General features: G+C 35.4%; 1 protein-coding gene across 1 annotated transcript in view; it reads left to right on the forward strand.

Annotated features, from left to right (window-relative positions):
- Positions 1-18,940, forward strand: part of CFAP47 (cilia and flagella associated protein 47) — a 487,004-nt gene that overhangs the window by 312,121 nt on the left and 155,943 nt on the right. The window contains 3 exon segments of the mRNA XM_059910362.1: positions 28-171; positions 924-1,097; positions 8,776-8,887. Of these exon segments, the coding sequence (XP_059766345.1) occupies positions 28-171; positions 924-1,097; positions 8,776-8,887 (430 nt within the window).

Genomic DNA, 18,940 nt, shown 5'->3' on the forward strand with positions numbered 1-18,940 from the left:
TTTTCTGTCTTTATTTTCATGCTTTAGAATAATAAAACAAAGAATGAATGGAAATGTCAAGTTACTGTAGAAGGAGAATGGTTTTATGGGCCTCCTGTTTTACATGTTGGACCAGGTGAAACTGTGAATTATCCTCTCACATTCAAACCTATTTTGGAATGTGAGATTATGGTATGAACTCACTGATTTTTTTCCCTAGCTTTAATATGTCAATAAACCAATGTGTGATGTTAACATATATAATTAATGATAAATTTTCTTGCAGAAAAGTTATATTTTCTGGGGGAGGGAGTGGTGGTGTGATGAATTGGGAGATTGGTTGGGATTGACATATATACACTAATATGTATGAAATGGGTAACTAATAAGAACCTGCTGTATAAAAAAATAAATAAAATTAAACTAAAAAATTTTTTTTAAAAAGTTATATTTTCCATGAATTTGATCATTAGTGTTCACTCTGCTTGAAACTTTAATAAATGTTGTAACTTGAGGGATAAATATTCTGAAAGTCACAATGTCATAGGCTGTCAATATTTATGTCTAGATTATTTTTACATAATATGTTTAACAAAGTAAAATCATTGCTTTGTTTATATTCAGTAAGGAAGTTTGTACTTCAGAAAATATTGTCTTAAGTCATATTTCTTTGAGAAGGATGTAAACAGGCATATAATTGCTATGTATGAGAATGCCTATTAAACTGTCACTTAGAGAAAGTGAAAAGAAATGAAGAGCTTTTCACAGGAAATTCATCTTTATTCGTTCAGTAGAAGTATTTATATATAAACTGGAAAAGCTAATGACTAGCACCTCCTTGAAAGCTCATTTCATTGATCAGATTCAAAATTACTAAAATAGAAGAGATTGTTGGCATCCAACTGTCACTCCTGTAGAGCTGAAATTTGGCTGATTTGTCACAGGGCAAACTTACCCTACAAAATGAAGTAGATGGTATGGAGCATATCTTTGACATAAAAGGGATTGGAAAAAGACTGCTGGCCTTGGAACACATCACCATAGACTGTCAAGTGGGGGAGATAACAAATAAACCCATAATGGTGCCCAATTATACAACAAGCATCCTAACATTTAAGGTAAGATTTTGTTTTTGTTTTTGTTTTTTTTGGTATGAAAGTGTTTTCAGAAGGAGTATCTTGAATTATATGATATTTAAAAACATTTAATTTTACTTAACTAGGTGAAGCACTGTGACATAAGGAGATGGTTAGAATTCTCCTTTCTATTAGTCCCAACAGCTTTTAAAATGCCATTTCGATTATAAAGTTGAATTAGCACCAAACAAGTTTTATATCTAAGTATTAGTATATAATCATAAAACACATTAAAATTTACTTATTTGAGTCATGTGTATTTTCACTTGAAGAAATTGTACATGACAATGAAAGATATTTTTAAAAAAACTTTTAAACAGCTTTTAAAATTGTAATGTGATATCTGCAGGCATGAAATTTCAAAAGTGTATGCTATCATTTACCAGTGTGAATAATAGTGGGAATGTGAAGGAATGCATAATTATTTACATCTTTATTTTTTATGAGGTTTTGTACTTGGCCCTCCTCACTTGATTTGTTTAAGCAAATCTGAAAATAAATTTTTCTACTCCCCACTCCCATATTTATCTACAAATTATGTGCCCAGTAGAATCCTCAAAGAAGCTTCAAATATCTATCCATCATAGATGCCTGAATCTAGTTTTAGAGGGTACATCAGAAGTTTAGAAATTCTCTGGGTTTGTCCTCTTTTTTTGGTAATCTTGAAAAATATGTGCTTTGATTTTCTTCTTCTTTCCTTACTGGATTGCAAATAGAGTGAATATTATGAATGAAAATCTCATCTTCTCACTCCCCTGCTAAAACTCTTCACTGTCATCTCTTGCCTTCAGGATTGAGTCCGGGCTCCCTGAAGTGGCTTTCACGTGTTTCAAAAGCCTATCTGCTCAGCTTGCTCTCTTAGCACTCCTGGCTCCAGCCACACTTAGGCCATTGTATATAGTATTTCCTTTTACTACAGCCTGGAAATCTCTATCCAATTCCCTATCTTCCACTTCTCTGTGTATGTCTAACTCCTTTTCATTCTTTATGGCAAAGCTTAGATGCCACTTTTCCAAGACTCCTTCTACAGCCCCATAAACCTGGATTAGATGCCTTTCATGTGCTTCCACAGCATTTTTTTTTACTTTTCCCACCATCATGTACATTACATCCTATTGCTATTACCTGTTCTCCACCAGATTATTCTTCTCCACCAGATTATGAACTGTGAGAAAAGGGGCATGCCCCTCGTATCCATACTTTTGTACTTAGCATAAATCATAGTATCAAGCACATAATAGTTTTTCAAGGAAGATTTGTTTAATGAACAAACATAATGGATGGCTTTTCAAATGGAAGGAAGAAAGGAAGGAAGGAGGGAAAGAAGGAAGGAAAGAAAAGAAAAGAGCATGACTACTTGCACTTGCTATAAATAGGAAAAAAATCATTTTTCCACCACTCCCTTTCCCCTTCCAGAATTTTCTGGTGAGCAAGAAATCCTGTCTATGAGTTTGATGAAAACAGGTTAAAGAAAAAAATTGCTTAATTTCTTAACATTGGTTATTTCATTTTGTTGTTATGGCAGAGGTGATGTCTGTAGGTTGTAAAATTTTTATTCTTCAGAATGAATGCATTTTAAAAAAAATGTAGGCCTTTAAAAATAATAATTATGCTATATTAACTATATTTTTCTAATTAAATGTAGAAGTGGAATTCTATTCATAACAGAATTATACTTACAGGAAATAATAATCAAAGTCTATATTTCTATGGTTTCAATACACAAATAAAACTGAAGAATCTGGTTGATTTTACCTTTAGAGTGTAAGTTTTCAGTGAGGCCTTTCCTGTAATTAAAGATACTACATATTAAATTAATTAAATGTCATTTCATTAAGATATTAATAATACTGTTCATGTATTCCAGTTCTTCTATATTTCTATATTTAAATAGCACCAACAATTATAAAAGAACAGAAACATGTTTAAGACTGAAGAAACATTTGTCCCTAGAGATATTATGAATAAAGTATCACCTTTCTTAATTTGAAAATCACCATTATTTTTAATCAGCATATACTAATGAGCATTACCAATCTGCCCTTTCTTTTCATTCATAATATTTAGTTTATTGCTGGTATTTCAATGGAAATTCTATTGAGAAACAACTGAGATGCTGCTAAGGAGAAAGGCTAGACTGAGAAACTTTGCTTTATAGTGTCAGGATTCATCTTGCACTTCCTTTGAGACTACTGAAATGCTTCTGATTCTCCATCTTCATTCTTCAGTGTGTAAAATGAAGTTGGCTTCTGTGCACTCAAGGCTGATTCTCATTCTTTTCCCCCCTCTCTTTCTTTCTCTCTCTTTCAATACCTTCCTCATCGTTGGATTATTTTTCTTAATCTATAAATATTCTCAAAGATTTTCCATTATAAGATAAAACTTGTCTCTAACAATAGCCCTTCAACTATTACCCTCTATACTTTCCGTGATTGCTAAACTTCTTGAAAAAGCAGTATTTACATGATCACTTCTTATTTCATGGTGGTCTATTTGTATCTCCTCTACTCTGTTGAAACTTCTGCCACAAAGATCACCCATAACTTTTGGTCAAGAAAAATCAGTTCTTTTCCCAAGTTATCTGCCTCAAAACTCCTATAATGTTTGGCACTGTCTATCTGCCTTCTTAACACTCTTCACCCTTTATTTTACATCATTCTATATTCCTCATTTCCATGCCATTTCTGGATTGTTACTTATCTGGTCCTTTTATTCCTCTAGCCTTCTCATTTCTTTTCAAGTTTCCACCTTCTAAAGCATTCTTATGTCTGTACAGCATCCCACTTGGCAGTTTTTTGGCTTCAAACTATCAACTAGGTACAAATGCCAAATTCATACTTTTACTCAAGATGTATTAGCTTCAGCCCCTCATTTTTGACTGCTTGCTGTACACCTCCACTTTGACAGTCTGCTAACAACTCAGACTCAGTATATTCTTTTCATGTCTTTTCCTTGTTCTATTTTTCATTGCTGTTAGTATTGATTTTTATGATGCTTTGTATTTTTTTAAAAAAAGCCTTTTAACATATATTTAATCTCATTGCTACAAGAATAGTTTGCAATAGAAGGTTGAGACTGCCCTAACAGGAAAGAGAATATAAAAAAATCAGAGAATATAATTGAGATACAGGTAAAATGCTATGGCATTTTATCAAAGTGACCAAGGAGTAGGAAATAGCTATGCAATAAAGAAAACAGGAGACCTGGGACTTCCAGAATGGTGGAGCAAGGGGTTTCATAAATCTGTTCCTCCTTAAAAGCAATAAAAACACTGACAAAAATTGTCAAAATGAAAATTTTTAAATCTTGAAATTAAACAAAGATTTCAAACAATCTGAGGAGTATTTACTCAAGAAAAACTCTGAATCCTGGTAAGAGCAGGATGATTTGTGGCATTTTGACTTGACCCATTTCTATCCCCCTCTCCTCAGCTCTGCAATCTTGCAATCACAGTAGCTATGAAAACTGCAACCTTGCAAACAAAGGAAGAGGCAGACTGAGTATGGCTCTCCTCACAATTCCCATCCCCAGTACACTGTCACAACTTGACCTTTCTCGTAGCTCTCTAGCAACACCCCACCCCATGAGCAAGGTGTTGTCATCTTTTGATTTGTCTCATATCTTGCTCAGATGGAAAGGCCCTATCCTCAGGACATTTGCCAAAAATATTCAGTAGTTTGACGTTGCAGTTGCCTGAGGCTACAGTAACAGTCGTGGCCAACTAGAACTTGGCCAAAAACTTGAAAGGAAGATCTGGGGAATAAGATGTCCATAGGGGATTTTAAAACTCTGACATATCCCTGGGGAACAAGCCAGCCACGTGCATGTGCAGAGTGGTGCGCTTGCCCAGGGAAGGCAGAGAGGGTGCCAGTTTTTTCATCTCTGGCTGATGGAGAGGTGCTGTGTGAGCTGGAAGTTAAGGCTAAGGTAGAGTTGTAAACTACCTGAGTGATGAAGGTATGCCACAATATGTATGCAGTGCTCCTTGACAAAGGGTAAAAGATTTATTGTTTCAGACATGTAAAGAAACCTGTGACAAACTACAGGCATACCTTGGAGATATTTGGTTTGGGTTCCAGACCACCACCACAATAAAGCAAATATCACAGTAAAGCAAGTCACACGAATTTTTGTTTCCCAGTGCATATAAAAGTTATGTTTATGTTTACACTATACTGTAGTTTAAGTACACAATAGCATTATGTCTAAAAAGAACAATGTACATACCTTCATTAAAAATACTTTATTGCTAAAAAATGCCAAAACAATTACAATAATAACATCAAAGATCACCGATCACCATAATAAATATAAAAATAATGAAAAAGTTTGAAATATTCCAAAAATTATCAGTGTGACAAAGTGAACAAATGCTATTGGAAAATGGCACTTATAGACTTGCACGATGCAGAGTTGCCACAAACCTTCAATTTGTAAAAAAAAAAAAAAAAAAAAAATGCAATAAAGCAAAGCACAATAATGCTAGTATGCCTGTATTACTGACCACTAAGCTATTTAGTGGACAAATACTACAGTGAATGCAGAATTTACAGAGTTCATCCAGAAAAATCACTAAATCAGCAAAGAACAAAGCAACAAAAACAAGAACAACGTAAACTATGGGGAGGTAGTGATCTGATTTCAAAAATGGCTACATTACCTTATATAAAATGTATATTTTTCAACAACAAAAATTATGAGACAAAGAAAAAGGAAACAAAGAAACAGGAGAGTATGGCCCATATACAAGAAAATCAGTCACTAGAAGTTGTCTCTGAAGGGGCCCACATGTAGGATTACTGGACAGAGACTTTATAATAAAACCTTTGTAAATATGTTCAATGAACTAAAAGAAATGGTATCTGAAGAATTAATGAAAAGTTTCAATAAAGAGATAGTATCAGTAAGTATTAATATATAGAAATTATGAAAAGATAAATTCTACAGTTGAGAAGTACAATAAAAAAGGGAAACATTCACTATATGGGCTTGAAATATTTTCTAATTTCCCTTGGGATTTCTTCTTTGACATATTGGTTATTTAGGACTACGTTATTTTAAATTCCACCTATTTAAGGATTTCCCAAATTTCTTTCCATTTTTGATTTCTAATTTAATTCTGTTGTTGTCAGAAACATACTGTGTATGATTCCAGCCCTTTTAAATTTATTGAGGCTTCTTTTATGTCCTAAGACATGGTCTACCCTGGAAAATATTCCATGTGTACTTGAAACATGCTAAAAGGCATCCATGAAAATCCCACAACGAACATCATACTTAATGGTAAAACATTGAATAACTTTCCCTGTGGTCAGGAGCAAGACAAGGATTTTCCACTCTTGCCACTTCTATTCAACATTGTACTAGAGGGTACTAGCTAGTGCAGTTAGTTAAGAACAAGAAATAAAGGCATGCACAGTGAAAAGGGAGAAATCATACAATCTGTATTTACAGATATCATGATCTTATAAATAGAAAATTATACAGAATCCACTAAATATACTATCAAAACTAATAAATGAGTTCAGAAGATTTGCTGGATATGAGATCAATATACAAAAATTAATCATTTCTATACACTAGTGATGAGCGATACAAAATGAAATTAATAATCATTTATAATAATATCAAAAAGAATAAAATGCTTAGGAACAAGTTTGACAAAAGTAGGTCAAGATTTATACACTGAAAACTACAAAACATTATTGAAGGAAATTAAAGAAATTCTAAATAAATAGAAAGACATCACATGCTCATGGGTCAGAAGACTTAATATTGTTTTGATGGCAATATTAAAAAAATTGATATACAAATCGAACACAATATCAAAATCCTAACTGACTTTTTTGCAGAATCTTACAAGGTAATCCTGAAATTCTTATAGAAATGCAAGGGACACAGAAGAGCCAAAGCAATCCTGTGCAATAAGAAAGAAAGTAGATGACTCACACTTTCTCATTTTAAAACTTACTAGAAACCCTTAAATACAAAGCTATAATATTAAAGAAAATGTACTGGCATAAGGTAGACATGTAGGTGAATGGAATAGAATAGAATGTGCAGAAACAAACCTTTATAATAATGGTTAATCGATTTTTGATAAGGTTACTAAGAGAATTCAGTGAGACAAAATAGTCTTTTTTAAAAATCATGCTGAGACAACTTTATAGTCACATACAAAAAAATGAATTTGGACCCCTTAACTCATACCATGTGCAAAAGTAAACTCAAAAAGGATCATAGACTAAAATTTAGTAGCTAAAACTATAAAAATCATAGAAGAAAACATACAAGTAAATTCTTCATGACCTTGGGTTCGGCAATGATTTTTTTAGATATGACATTGGTGTGACAAAACAATAAATACATTGAAAGTTGAAATGTTTGTGCTTCAAATGATACCTTGAAGAAAGTGAAAAAACAGCCCACAGAATGAGAGAAAATATCCACATGCCCAATATCTGATAAGGGCCTTGTTTCTAGAATATATAAACATCTCTTACAATTTAATAATAAAATGACAAGTAACACAGTTTTTTAAATGTGTGAAGAGTTTGAGCAGAGTCCCCTAAAAGGATATGCAAATGAACAATAAGCACATGAAAAGATACTCAACATTATTAATCCTTAGGGAAATGCAAATCAAAATCACAGTGAGATACCACTTCACACTCATTAGAATGGCTATCATAGAAATGACAGACAAAAACTTTGAGAAAAGCTGTAGAGAAACAGGAACCATCATTCATTGCTGGTGGGAAAGAAAAATGGTGCAGCCATTTTGGAAAAGAGTTTTGGAAAGCAGTAATTTAAAAGCTTAAACATCTGGTTATCATATGTCCCAGCAATTCCACACCAAGATGTATGTCCATAAGAAAAGAAAATCTGTGTCTACTCAAAAACTTGTACATGTTTTCATAGCTGCATTATTCATAATAGACAAAAATGGAAACACCCCAAATTTCCATCAACTTGTGAACGGATACACAAAATGTGGTTGTTATACAATTTAATGCCATTCGTCAATAAAAAGAAATGATGTGCTGATAAACACGACAACATAGATGAACCTTGAAAACATTATGCTAAGTGAAAAAAAGCTAGTCACGAAAGACCACATACTGTATGATTTCTTTTTTATTGTTCAAGATAGGCACATCTATAGAGGGACAAAGTAGATTAGTGTTTGCCTGGGCAGTGGCGGGGGGAAGGGGGGGTGGCAAGATGAAAGTACTCACTAAGGTGAAAGTTGAATCTGGCCAACAAGAGTTGTGGTCAAATGCTGCTTAAATATTATTTATATGCTGTAGTAATTTTGATGTAGAAATTCATTGAAATGGTTTATCTTTTGTACATCAAATTGCATAAAGAAAATTCTGCATGGCCTATAAAAGCTAGTCTGATTGTCTAAGCATCAGTGATCTTGCTACAAGTAGCAACAGAAAATAAACATTGTTCTTTTGTTCTATTTTTTCATATGTCTCAGATTTTTCTTCTACTGTATGTATCATTTTTCTGGTTTGCTTTTCATTTAAAAGTGAACAGTTTTAATGGAGGTATTTAAGTTAAATTTCAGCTTTTCCTGTGCTTTAGCTTATTATACTAATTTCATGGAAATGTTGACATTATATAATTCATGTTTTTGAATACTCTTTTCTAGGTGTCCTCAGATCTTCCGATGGTGTGGGGAAACTCAGACATCACCATAGACCCTGATAACGCAATTTCCTATATTCTACACGTATGCCCTTGGAAACGTGGTGTATTCAAAGGTAACAAAATCGTTAATGAAATATTATTAACTACCATACTGGGAAAGATGCATGATGAGAAGAAATTAAAAAGTAACTTAAATTTCCCCTTTCTAATAAATAACCCAGAGGGAAATTTAGTTTTCCATTTCAGTCATTGCCTTTCTAAATAATCAGAGCTTTGGGGCATACATTTTATGTCTATAGTGCTATACTCTCTTGTCCATTTTTAAAAATTTATTTGTGGGGCAAATTCCTGGAAGTAGAAATATTTAGTTAAGGCATCTACATTTAAAATTGTGGTAAACACTTTCAAATAGTTATATCAATTTATGAGCCAGATAGCGTCCTATGAGAATATCTCTTTATAGGACTACGTATTATAAAAACATGTACATATACTTAATTGAACATGAAAAATAGGTTAAAGTCTTTGGTATATGTGAAGTTTTCTTTGTTTCTCTCTAGTAAAGCATTCATTTATACAAATTGCCTGATGGTCCCTGAAAAGAATTGCTTGCTTGGGAATGGGAGTGAGGGGTATTCCTACAAAGCTTTTGATGAGAGAGGAGGTGAGAGGTGTAGAAGACTAACAGGGAAGAACTGAGGGACTGTAATTCATCAAAGGAATAATTGTTCTATTCGGGAGAGAATTCAGTGTCCCGTGGTGGTTAGATCCTGCTGAGGAAATTATTAAAATGTTGGTAAATGGATACAATTTAAAAATGTAGAAAGCATACAGCCAGTAGCAATCTTGTACTGCCTGGGAGTACTAGCCCCTCATCCTTGCTTGCCTCAACAAAGAATGTTTTAGGAAAAGGTCTGTACCTAGCATAGGAGGTGTAGAGAGCTGCTCCAAATAAGAAAGTACATAGAGAGTAGGCTGAATGCCAGCGCTGTTAACAAGCAGAAGGGAAATTTCGGAATGGCAACCACAGTGATCCAGTTACTACCACTGTGATAGAATATGCTATGGGCGAAGAGCCAACCCGCGCATCCCCACTCTCTGCTTCTAGTTGGCTTGACCTCAAATGTCACCACAGTCATAGCTGTTGGCATCCTGTGAAATCTTCCCGTCACTCTTCAGACATTTGACTTTACAAAGCCCATTAATAATTCTCCATGTGATAGGCAGATTTTGAACTAGAGTGAGCCTATTCCAGGCAATTCAATAAAGTAGCGTATTTTTTGCCATTTTTAATGTAATTCACAGGATAGAAATGTAAATTTCAGTTTTCATTTTAATCATCAAATGACACTCTTAATGTTCCTTAGTTTTAGAATTTTAACTAGTCTTTTGTAAAGGGTAGCAAGTGATTCAGAATTGCCATTATTATTTTTTATGTAAGTAATAAATCTGAGTTTCCTGTTCTATAAAAGGCAGTGAGGTTTGCTATGTGTGAGAAGGAACATAAGAGGAACTTCAAACAGTAGAACATTGTTGAATTAAGAGTGTTTATGACTCCTTTAAGCAAAACGGAGCTGCTGTTCCATGAATCAGACTCTTAAAGTTATAGAAATGGAGCTAAGAAGAATTAAATAATCAGATTGAATATATCTTTCCTTTGTATAGTCATTTTTGTTGATTTTGGCAGCATTTCTGAGACCATAAAACTTCAAAACGTATTTTCACTGATCAGATAAGGACTCTTAGCATGCTGATTTGAAGGACTTCAGAAGAAATTTGGGGAACTTAAAGGCAACTCAGGATACGTCGTTAGGTGAGGATGAATTGGTAAGTATTGCTGGCTACTCAAGAGCTTTTGCAGCTTCATAATTTTGAAAAATATTTGCAAGACATGTTCATGATTGTTCTTCCCAGGGCGGTCCCTTAAATTTGAATCAATGTTGCCATTATGATTTGGACAAGCTGAGCCTGTAAAGAAGGCAAACTCCGTTTTTATTGATATTACTGTTGGAAGGCTGCTACAATATTTTAAGCAGTGTAAATGTAATTGCTTCTGAACAGTTGTTAATCTGTTGTAATATAAAGAAAACTAGACTAAAATTTTCATACATATATGAGAACGTTCCTATTTGTGCTGGTTAAAGAAGTATGTCAATGTACATGTGTATATCATCCATCTTAAAAAGAAAAAAACTTTGTACACATTTTCAGTTCTGTCCTTAATTATATAAACAATTATTTACAAAAGGCCTATAATTTGGAAAGTCTTGATAAGTATAGTAGTTATAAATAAAGCTGATCTTTAACCACGCTCTGTTAAAATATTTTCACAGATGCTTTTCCTCATATGTTGGCAAATACTCAATTGTTTGAGCTCCACTTAGGTGTAACTTTTGATCTCTAGCCACCACAGCCCCTCCCTTTGCCCCCCACCCCGACTTCCCAACAATTCAGCAACAAATAAAGGGTTAACACATGGCTCAGGACTTGGATCCAGTGTCCTTCCTGACTGGTCAGAGCTGGAATATAGGTTTGTTAATTATTTCAAATATTACCACTGGATGCAAAGATAGATGCCGTATGGCTCCTGCCTCCTAGGAATTCATATCTGGTGGTAGAAATAGATATCCATAAGTCATCTCAGTACAAGGTACACACTGATATACCACGAGTTTAAACATGGCACTGCAGAGCATGATATTGGGAAACGTTAACCCTAACAGTGGGAGTCCAAGAGGGCATCTTAGGGGATAATGGGTTTGATCTGGACCTTAAAGGATGAACTGGGATTTATCAGCCGATATGGTGGGGAGGGCATTCTAGCAGAGGAAACAACCTTATTGAAAACACAGAGAAGTTACTTTCTGTAAATAATGAATAGAGGGGTGTGTCTGGAGTGTGTGTTTGTGGTAGCCAATGCAGAGTGACATACAGTTAGAAAAACAGGCAGACTTTGTTGGACAGAGTTGTGTTTTACTTCTTATTGCAGTTGGAGCCATTGAAGATTTCTGAGCGGCATGAGTCAACTGAGTTTTAGAAAGAAAAGTCTGGAGGTAACATATAAAATGGATAGGAGGTACAAGAGAGGGTGGATAGATCTGAGAGATCATTTAGGGGCCTTTAGCAATATACTGGTTGATTAGTTCTCAATATTAGTTTGTGCCTCTTCTCCCAAAAGCAGACCCTGAGAAAAGAGTTTAATTGCAAGTAGTTTTTTTGAGAGGTGATCACAGGAAGCACGCTGACCAAATGGGGAAGTAAGATGCTGAAAGGAAAAAGTCAGAAAATGAGCTAGATATCAGATTACTGCTGAGACCTGGGGAACCTCACTGGGAACTTTCTGAGAGAATTGTCAGGCTGAAGGGTAAGGAAATTGGGGTAAACATCCTCTGCCTCCTTTCCCTCAATGATTAAAGTTTGTTCTTAGGGCAGATTCCCATGGCAGTGAATTCCCACTGGAAAAGAGTCATAGGAAACCACTGGTGTGAATGCGAACTGTCTGCAGAAGGGATTTTCATGGGGCACTGAGTCATATGTGGCATATACTAAAGTAGGTGTCATGGCATATTGATTGGTAGGTAGAAATTTTGAGAAATGGATGGAACTGGAATTAACACAGGAGCCTGCAGTGAACTACAATCATGTTTCAGGCGTGCCTATATGGAGGTTTAAATTTGAATGCCTCTTTGGCCATGGAACAAAAAGTTAAGGTTGACCATTTAAATGAACATTAAGGGCAGACCAAACTAGGCCAGTGATAGTGGGTTAAAAAAAACAGAAGTGAGTTTCAAGAAAAGTAACAATGGAAAATGATGCTGTAGCAGCTTGGGTTTCCAGGGAATCAGACTCTGAGATGGGAGATTAGTTTATAGGACATTTATTAGGGAATGTGTTGTGATCAACACTTTTGAAAGGAAAAGGTAAGAAAACATAGTGACCGGAGGGAAAAGTTGAGTTTCCGGACAGGCGGAGTGAAGGCTTTTAGTCAACTCACTGGGGCCTCTGAAGCTGGGATGGTCCTCTGGACTTGTCCCAAGTTAGGAGAAGGGGACTGGGCCTTTCTGCTGCTGTGCTGATCAGTCATTGAAAGTGGAGTACATGTGGAAGGAGGTTTGACCTTGGGTGAGGCTTTTTTTTTTTTCCACTCAATGCACGATGCCTAAAGAGGGCTTGACCAAATAGTCATTTTCCAGCATTATTTCTAGTAGCAACAGAAATAAGTCCTTCATTCCTGAAAAGGAAAATGGTTGATGTAGCATAATGTCTACGAGAGCTGCATTTGATCAAGATTGAATAAGGAGAGAGAGGGAGAAAGGCGAGTCAAGTGTACTTCTGATAGTAAGCAACGCTAAGGAAGGTGATACCGTTAACTGAGAGAGAGAGGGGGGTTGGGGGAGGGAGGGAGGAAGGGAGGGAGCGAGAGAGAGAGAGAGAGAGAGAGAGAGAGAGAGACGATTAGCAGGATTGATTTACTAGTTAGGGAGGGAAAGCCCAGTTCTATCTTGATTTGAAGATTATCTTTTCTGTGTCAATAAATTTCAGAAAAATGGAAAAATATTGAATCAGTCAACCTAGATATGAAAGCATAGAACCTTAAAGGGAAACAGACACACAAAACCAAGCAAACAAAAACACCGTGTGTAAAGGCAGAAATGTGTTAATGACTAAATGCATTAAAACGTAATGGCCTAATTCTCTCCTTAACAACCAGAAAATGACCTCTCTGGTCATTAGAATGCAAAAAGCTAATATTACTGTCCATTATTACAGGATTAGTATGTAACAAAATATAGAAATGTAGTAATGGCCTGTGGCTTATTTGTAGTAGTGAAATAAGCAACTAAATTTCCATTCGTCTCAGGTAGAAACTTGATTTTTTGTACAAGGCCAATATTGAGTGAAGATGATTAGGCATTAACGGTTAGCATATACTTTAGTAAGAATAATCCTTAAATTTATTTTGGTTGCAATAACATGATTCACAAATATGATTTAGAGATGGCTATAAACATGCATGTTCACAACATAGAGCAACTCACTCCTAATATAGCACTAAGAAAATGAACTTGTAAGAATTAAGGTTATACAATTTGATATAACCTACATATCATTTTTTTCTAATAGTTTGCTCCATTTGCTCTTCAATAATCTACATGGAACACATATGTCTCTGGCATAACTGTTCTGAGTTTCTTATGAGGAAATCACAGTAATCAGCTCAGTGCCCTCCAGCTTGTGAATATCAGGGTGATAATATAACTTTAAAAAGCAGATTTTAGTAAAAACAAACAGGTGACTGTGTAAACTTGTGGGGATACCACTAGGGCCCCCTTTCTGTGAAGAGAAATGAAGAGTTATGAAGCTAAATAATTAATTTGGGGTTTGGTAGTCCAAAAATATAATGTGAAATCGGGACCCCAAACCATGCAAGCCTGGGCTCTTTGACAGGTTTGTTTTCTGATTCCCAATTATGACCCTGAAAGGCAAGACTCCAGGATACCACAGAGTAGTTCATATTCCAGAACAGATATCATCTCCAGTGATGGCTCAGTGTAGTGGATTCCTGCTTTCTTAGCTTGTGTGTGTGTTTAACTTAAAATTGTCAGTTGAGAGAGGATTCTCTTCCAACATATTATGGAAATGGCGATCCCTAGATATCTTTAAACAGCTTTTATCTTACTGTTAACCAATGCAGTTGATTTATCTAACCTAAGCATAAGACTTCATAATTATCCCTTATGATCCCCCAGTTGTGAGGAACATACTTTCATCTCCAGGGAAGAAGTCTTCAGAAATCCTTCCAATTGTTAATGACATTTATTTGTGATCAAAAAAAAGAGTGGGGGGTTGGGAAACTTGGGTAGTTGAATATCTTATCTTTGTCTACAGAGTCGTGGAAGTCCACAAGGACTATTTATTGAACTATGAGTCATTTAAATTTATGAAGTGTAATCAGACTGAAATAATTTAATATGTTGATCATGGCATGGTAGCCTAAAATGACCTCTAAACATTAAACAAGAGTATTTTTACGCCTAAAACTAATATAATGTTATGTGTCAATTTTATCTCAATTAAGAATAAATATTTAAAATTTTTAAAGGATATTTTCATAAACCATTCACTTACAGTGTCAAGTATTTAATTGTTCAGGATACTACATGGACACAGTTCAATACCGTGCTTTAATTGTTTATTCTACAGTAGAAAATTAAATGCTGAGAATTCGCATTTTAAGATGGTTTCCAGTCATGTTAGTAAATTTAGTCTCTACCCTGAACATTCATGATAAAGTAGTCTTAAATTCTCTCTTATGTCCGTGCCCCTTGACAAGCTGATAGCTCTAGAAAGTTGGTAACAATGGTGATTTTGATGTAGCCCACAATTACCTTGTATTTTTTCAGCAGCAGCCGAAAGTGCTTTTTCACTTGCTGAAAAGTGATTGCATTTATTCAGTTCAACACAACTGTAAATTAGAGCTAAGATTTATTTCTGCAAATTTGCAATTCAGAAGTCCTTATGCTAGAATGAGATCTATTATGACATTGGCACAAGAAAGCCTACTCTAAATGATTGCAAACAAGCTTTTAGTCAGCTCTGCTAAATATTTTTAAAAATTTATTTTCGATGAACTTCTGCTTAATGTCAAAACGAAATGTTTAATGTGTGCATAACAAAGTTCTTATGTTAGGCCTATGTTTAAACAAGATAGGAATAGTTTTTATATCTGGCGTCCTGCTACTCTCCACTATCTAGACAGATATGTATTACCAGTTGCCATCTTTGAAATAGAAATTCAGTTCAAAATTTGATTTCTAATGTTGTATGTGATGAGAAGCCTGCTTGTCATGTGTATTTTCAGAATGTGATGCTGAGCAAAAGTAGTGCTATTTAAATTTGCATTTTTTTCATTTAAAGTTTGGGCAGTATATTCATGCTAACCAGCACATCACAATGGCAAAATTGCACATCTTTTCCTTTGCTGTCTCTTATCTTACTGCTATTGTGTTGCAAAGGAGCACGTTTGGAGGTCACGTGTGACTTCAGCCTCCAATTATATCATTCTCTGGTTGGGCGACCTTGGTAGTAAACTTAACATCACTGATTATCAGGTTTCTTACATGTTAAATATAGATAATACTTAACCTTTCCTTAACCTTAACCCAGGGTAGTTATGGGCATAAAATGGGAATATATGAAAAGTACTCATCTAGTAGGTGCTCAACTAATGTTTATCACTCTTATTTAATATGCTAACTCCCATTTTTGAAAATTCCCTGATATGATATGGATATATGGGAGGATTTAGGACTTCTTTTGTCTCCACTCTCTCCTAGTTTGTCTCAATGAAAATGCCAGAGAAAGTGCTATCAAAAGCTTGGCTGAAACTGAATTTGGATCTTGCTGGCCTGTTCCCACCAGTGTTGTAGACTGTGCACAGTTATAGGAGCATAGAAACCAATTAGATGCCACTGGTCTTGCAAAACAAATGTTGGCTGCTTTAAATGCCATAAAGCATTTTCATGCTCTTTTAGGTGAAAAATGTGGTTTACAAAAAAAAAACAGGGCCTGGAGGCACTGCAGAGAGAATGAATTGGGTTTGTTTGGATCCTCTCATGGTCTTCTGGGCTTTCCTCTTTGCTTTCACCATCTCTGCTTTCCCAGACAGCCTCTGCTCTGATGTTTCGTAAAAGCTCTAGCCACCTGCATGGTATTACCCTGGGGGGCTTGTGAACGCTAGATTTGTTCTTCCTGCCCCTGACCCCAAAATCAAAATCAGTATTAACTCTAGTCTCAAGGTCTACTCAGATGATTGGCTAGAGATAAATTCATGCACGTTAATAGATCAATGAGCGACGACAAATCTTGCATTTTCTGCCTTTACACAGGATGATCTGTCCTTTGAGTGCCAGACTAGCATTGGCCTGCAGACCAACACCTGGCATATAGCAGCAGGTATCCGGTCAGTGTCAAATGGAAGAAGAAATACATTTCAAAAATAAACTTATTTCTAAAATATTTTTTAAATTGCTTAGTAGTGCAGTAATAGGAGTGCAGTAAAATATGAGAACAAGGAAGATTTACAAACTTGAAGAAAAACATAAATTTGAGAACTGCATATATTCTGTGAAACTGAAGGAAGACACTCTTGCAATTCCAGTGTTTGCCGTGGGGTCATGTATCAGAGACATAGTTCTCCCTGGGGGTGCAAGGTAGGCCGTAGATGCTCTATTGAATATGAATTTAGGTTGCTTTCAGAAGAAGGCTCTAGTGGCTTCCCAATCCACCCATGATATTCTGGTTAAAAGCTTCATATTTGAATTTTGAACTAGTGATATATATATATATATATATGTATATGTATATATATACACACACACATATATATCATTGTTATTAAGAAAATAAAACTTTCTCCCTCATTTCGCCACCTCTCTCTCTCATCCCCCCTCCTGTGTGTGTGTATGTTGTATGTGTGTGTGTGTGTGTGTGTGTGTGTGTGTGTGTGTGTGTATCCTGCTTTACTAGTCAAAAGAATTTGTGTATTTTGTAAGGAGTTATTTATAGTAAAATGAAAATATGATTTGGGAAGTCATTGGCTTTTTAAAATTTATTTATTTATTTATCATTTATTTAATTTTTGGCTGCATTGGGTCTTCGTTGCTGCGTGCGGGCTTTCTCTAGTTGTGGCGAGCAGGGGCTGCTCTTTGTTGCGGTGCGCGGGCTTCTCATTGCAGTGGCTTCTCTTGTTGCGGAGCACGGGCTCTAGGCGCGCGGGCTTCAGTAGTTGTGGCTCACGGGCTCTAGAGCACAGGCTCAGTAGTTGTGGCTCACGGGCCTAGTTGCTCCACAGCATGTGGGATCTTCTTAGACCAGGGCTGACCCGTGTCAGCCTGCATTGGCAGGTGGATTCTTAAACCACTGCACCACCAGGGAAGCCCCCAAGTCATTGGCTTTTCTCATGTAAAACTTTTACTGAAGAATCTCAGAGAGGGGGGTTTATTGTAAATAATTTATTCATACATTTTTGAAAAAAATTTTCAAATTCAAAGCATCTTTCAAAGAGGCTTTCTAATATGTGAGGAATTAAACATAACCTCTTGGAATTAGAAGGGTTAGAAGAACATTCAGAAATTATGAAACTTTAAAACTATTTTTTGTCTTTTAAATATTTTTTCTTCTTTTATTGAAGTATAGTTGATTTACAATGTTGTGTTAATTTCTGTTGTACAGCAAAGTGATTCAGTTATACATATATGTACATTCTTTTTGTAATATTCTTTTCCATTTTGGTTTATCACAGGATATTGATTTTAGTTCCCTGTGCTATACAGTAGGACCTTGTTGTTTATCCATCCTATATATAATAGTTTGCATCTGCTAACCCCAAATATAATAGTTTGCATCTGCTGACCCACCCCGGCAACCACAAGTCTGTTCTCTATGTCTGTGAGTGTGTTTCTGTTTCAGAGATAGGTTCATTTGTGTCATGTTTCAGATTCCACATATAAGTGATATGATATGGTATTTGTCTTTCTCTTTCTGACTTCACTTAGTATGATAATCTCTAGCTCCATCCATGTTGCTGCAAATGGCATTATTTCATTCTTTTTAATGGCTGAGTAGTATTCCATTGTATATATGTACCACATCTTCTTTATCCATTCATCTGTTGGTGGATATTTAGGTTGTTTGCATGTCTTGGTTATCGTGAATAATGCTGCTGTGAACATAGGGGTGCATGTATCTTTTTGAATTATACTTTTGTCCAGATACATGCCCCGGAGTGGGATTGCTGGATCATATGGCAACTCTATTTTTAGTTTTTTGAGGAACATCCATACTGTTCTCCGTAGTGGCTGCACCAACTTACATTCCCACCAACAGTGTAGGAGGGTTCCCTTTTCTCCACACCCTCTCCAGCATTTATTATTTGTAAACTTTTTAATGATGACCATTCTGACTGGTGTGAGGTGGTACCTCATTGTAGTTTTGATTTGCATTTCTCTAATAATTAGCGATGTTGAGCATTTTTTCATGGGCCTCTGGGACATCTGTATTTAACTATTTTTTCTTAACATGGATCTACTTCAAAAAGTTTTGTGAATACTGATGAACATTTCCCTCTTAACATTCTGCAGTTTTATAAAATGTGACTCCTGTTT

The sequence above is a fragment of the Balaenoptera ricei genome, chromosome X (genome assembly GCF_028023285.1).
Source record: "Balaenoptera ricei isolate mBalRic1 chromosome X, mBalRic1.hap2, whole genome shotgun sequence".
Lineage (NCBI taxonomy): Eukaryota > Metazoa > Chordata > Mammalia > Artiodactyla > Balaenopteridae > Balaenoptera > Balaenoptera ricei.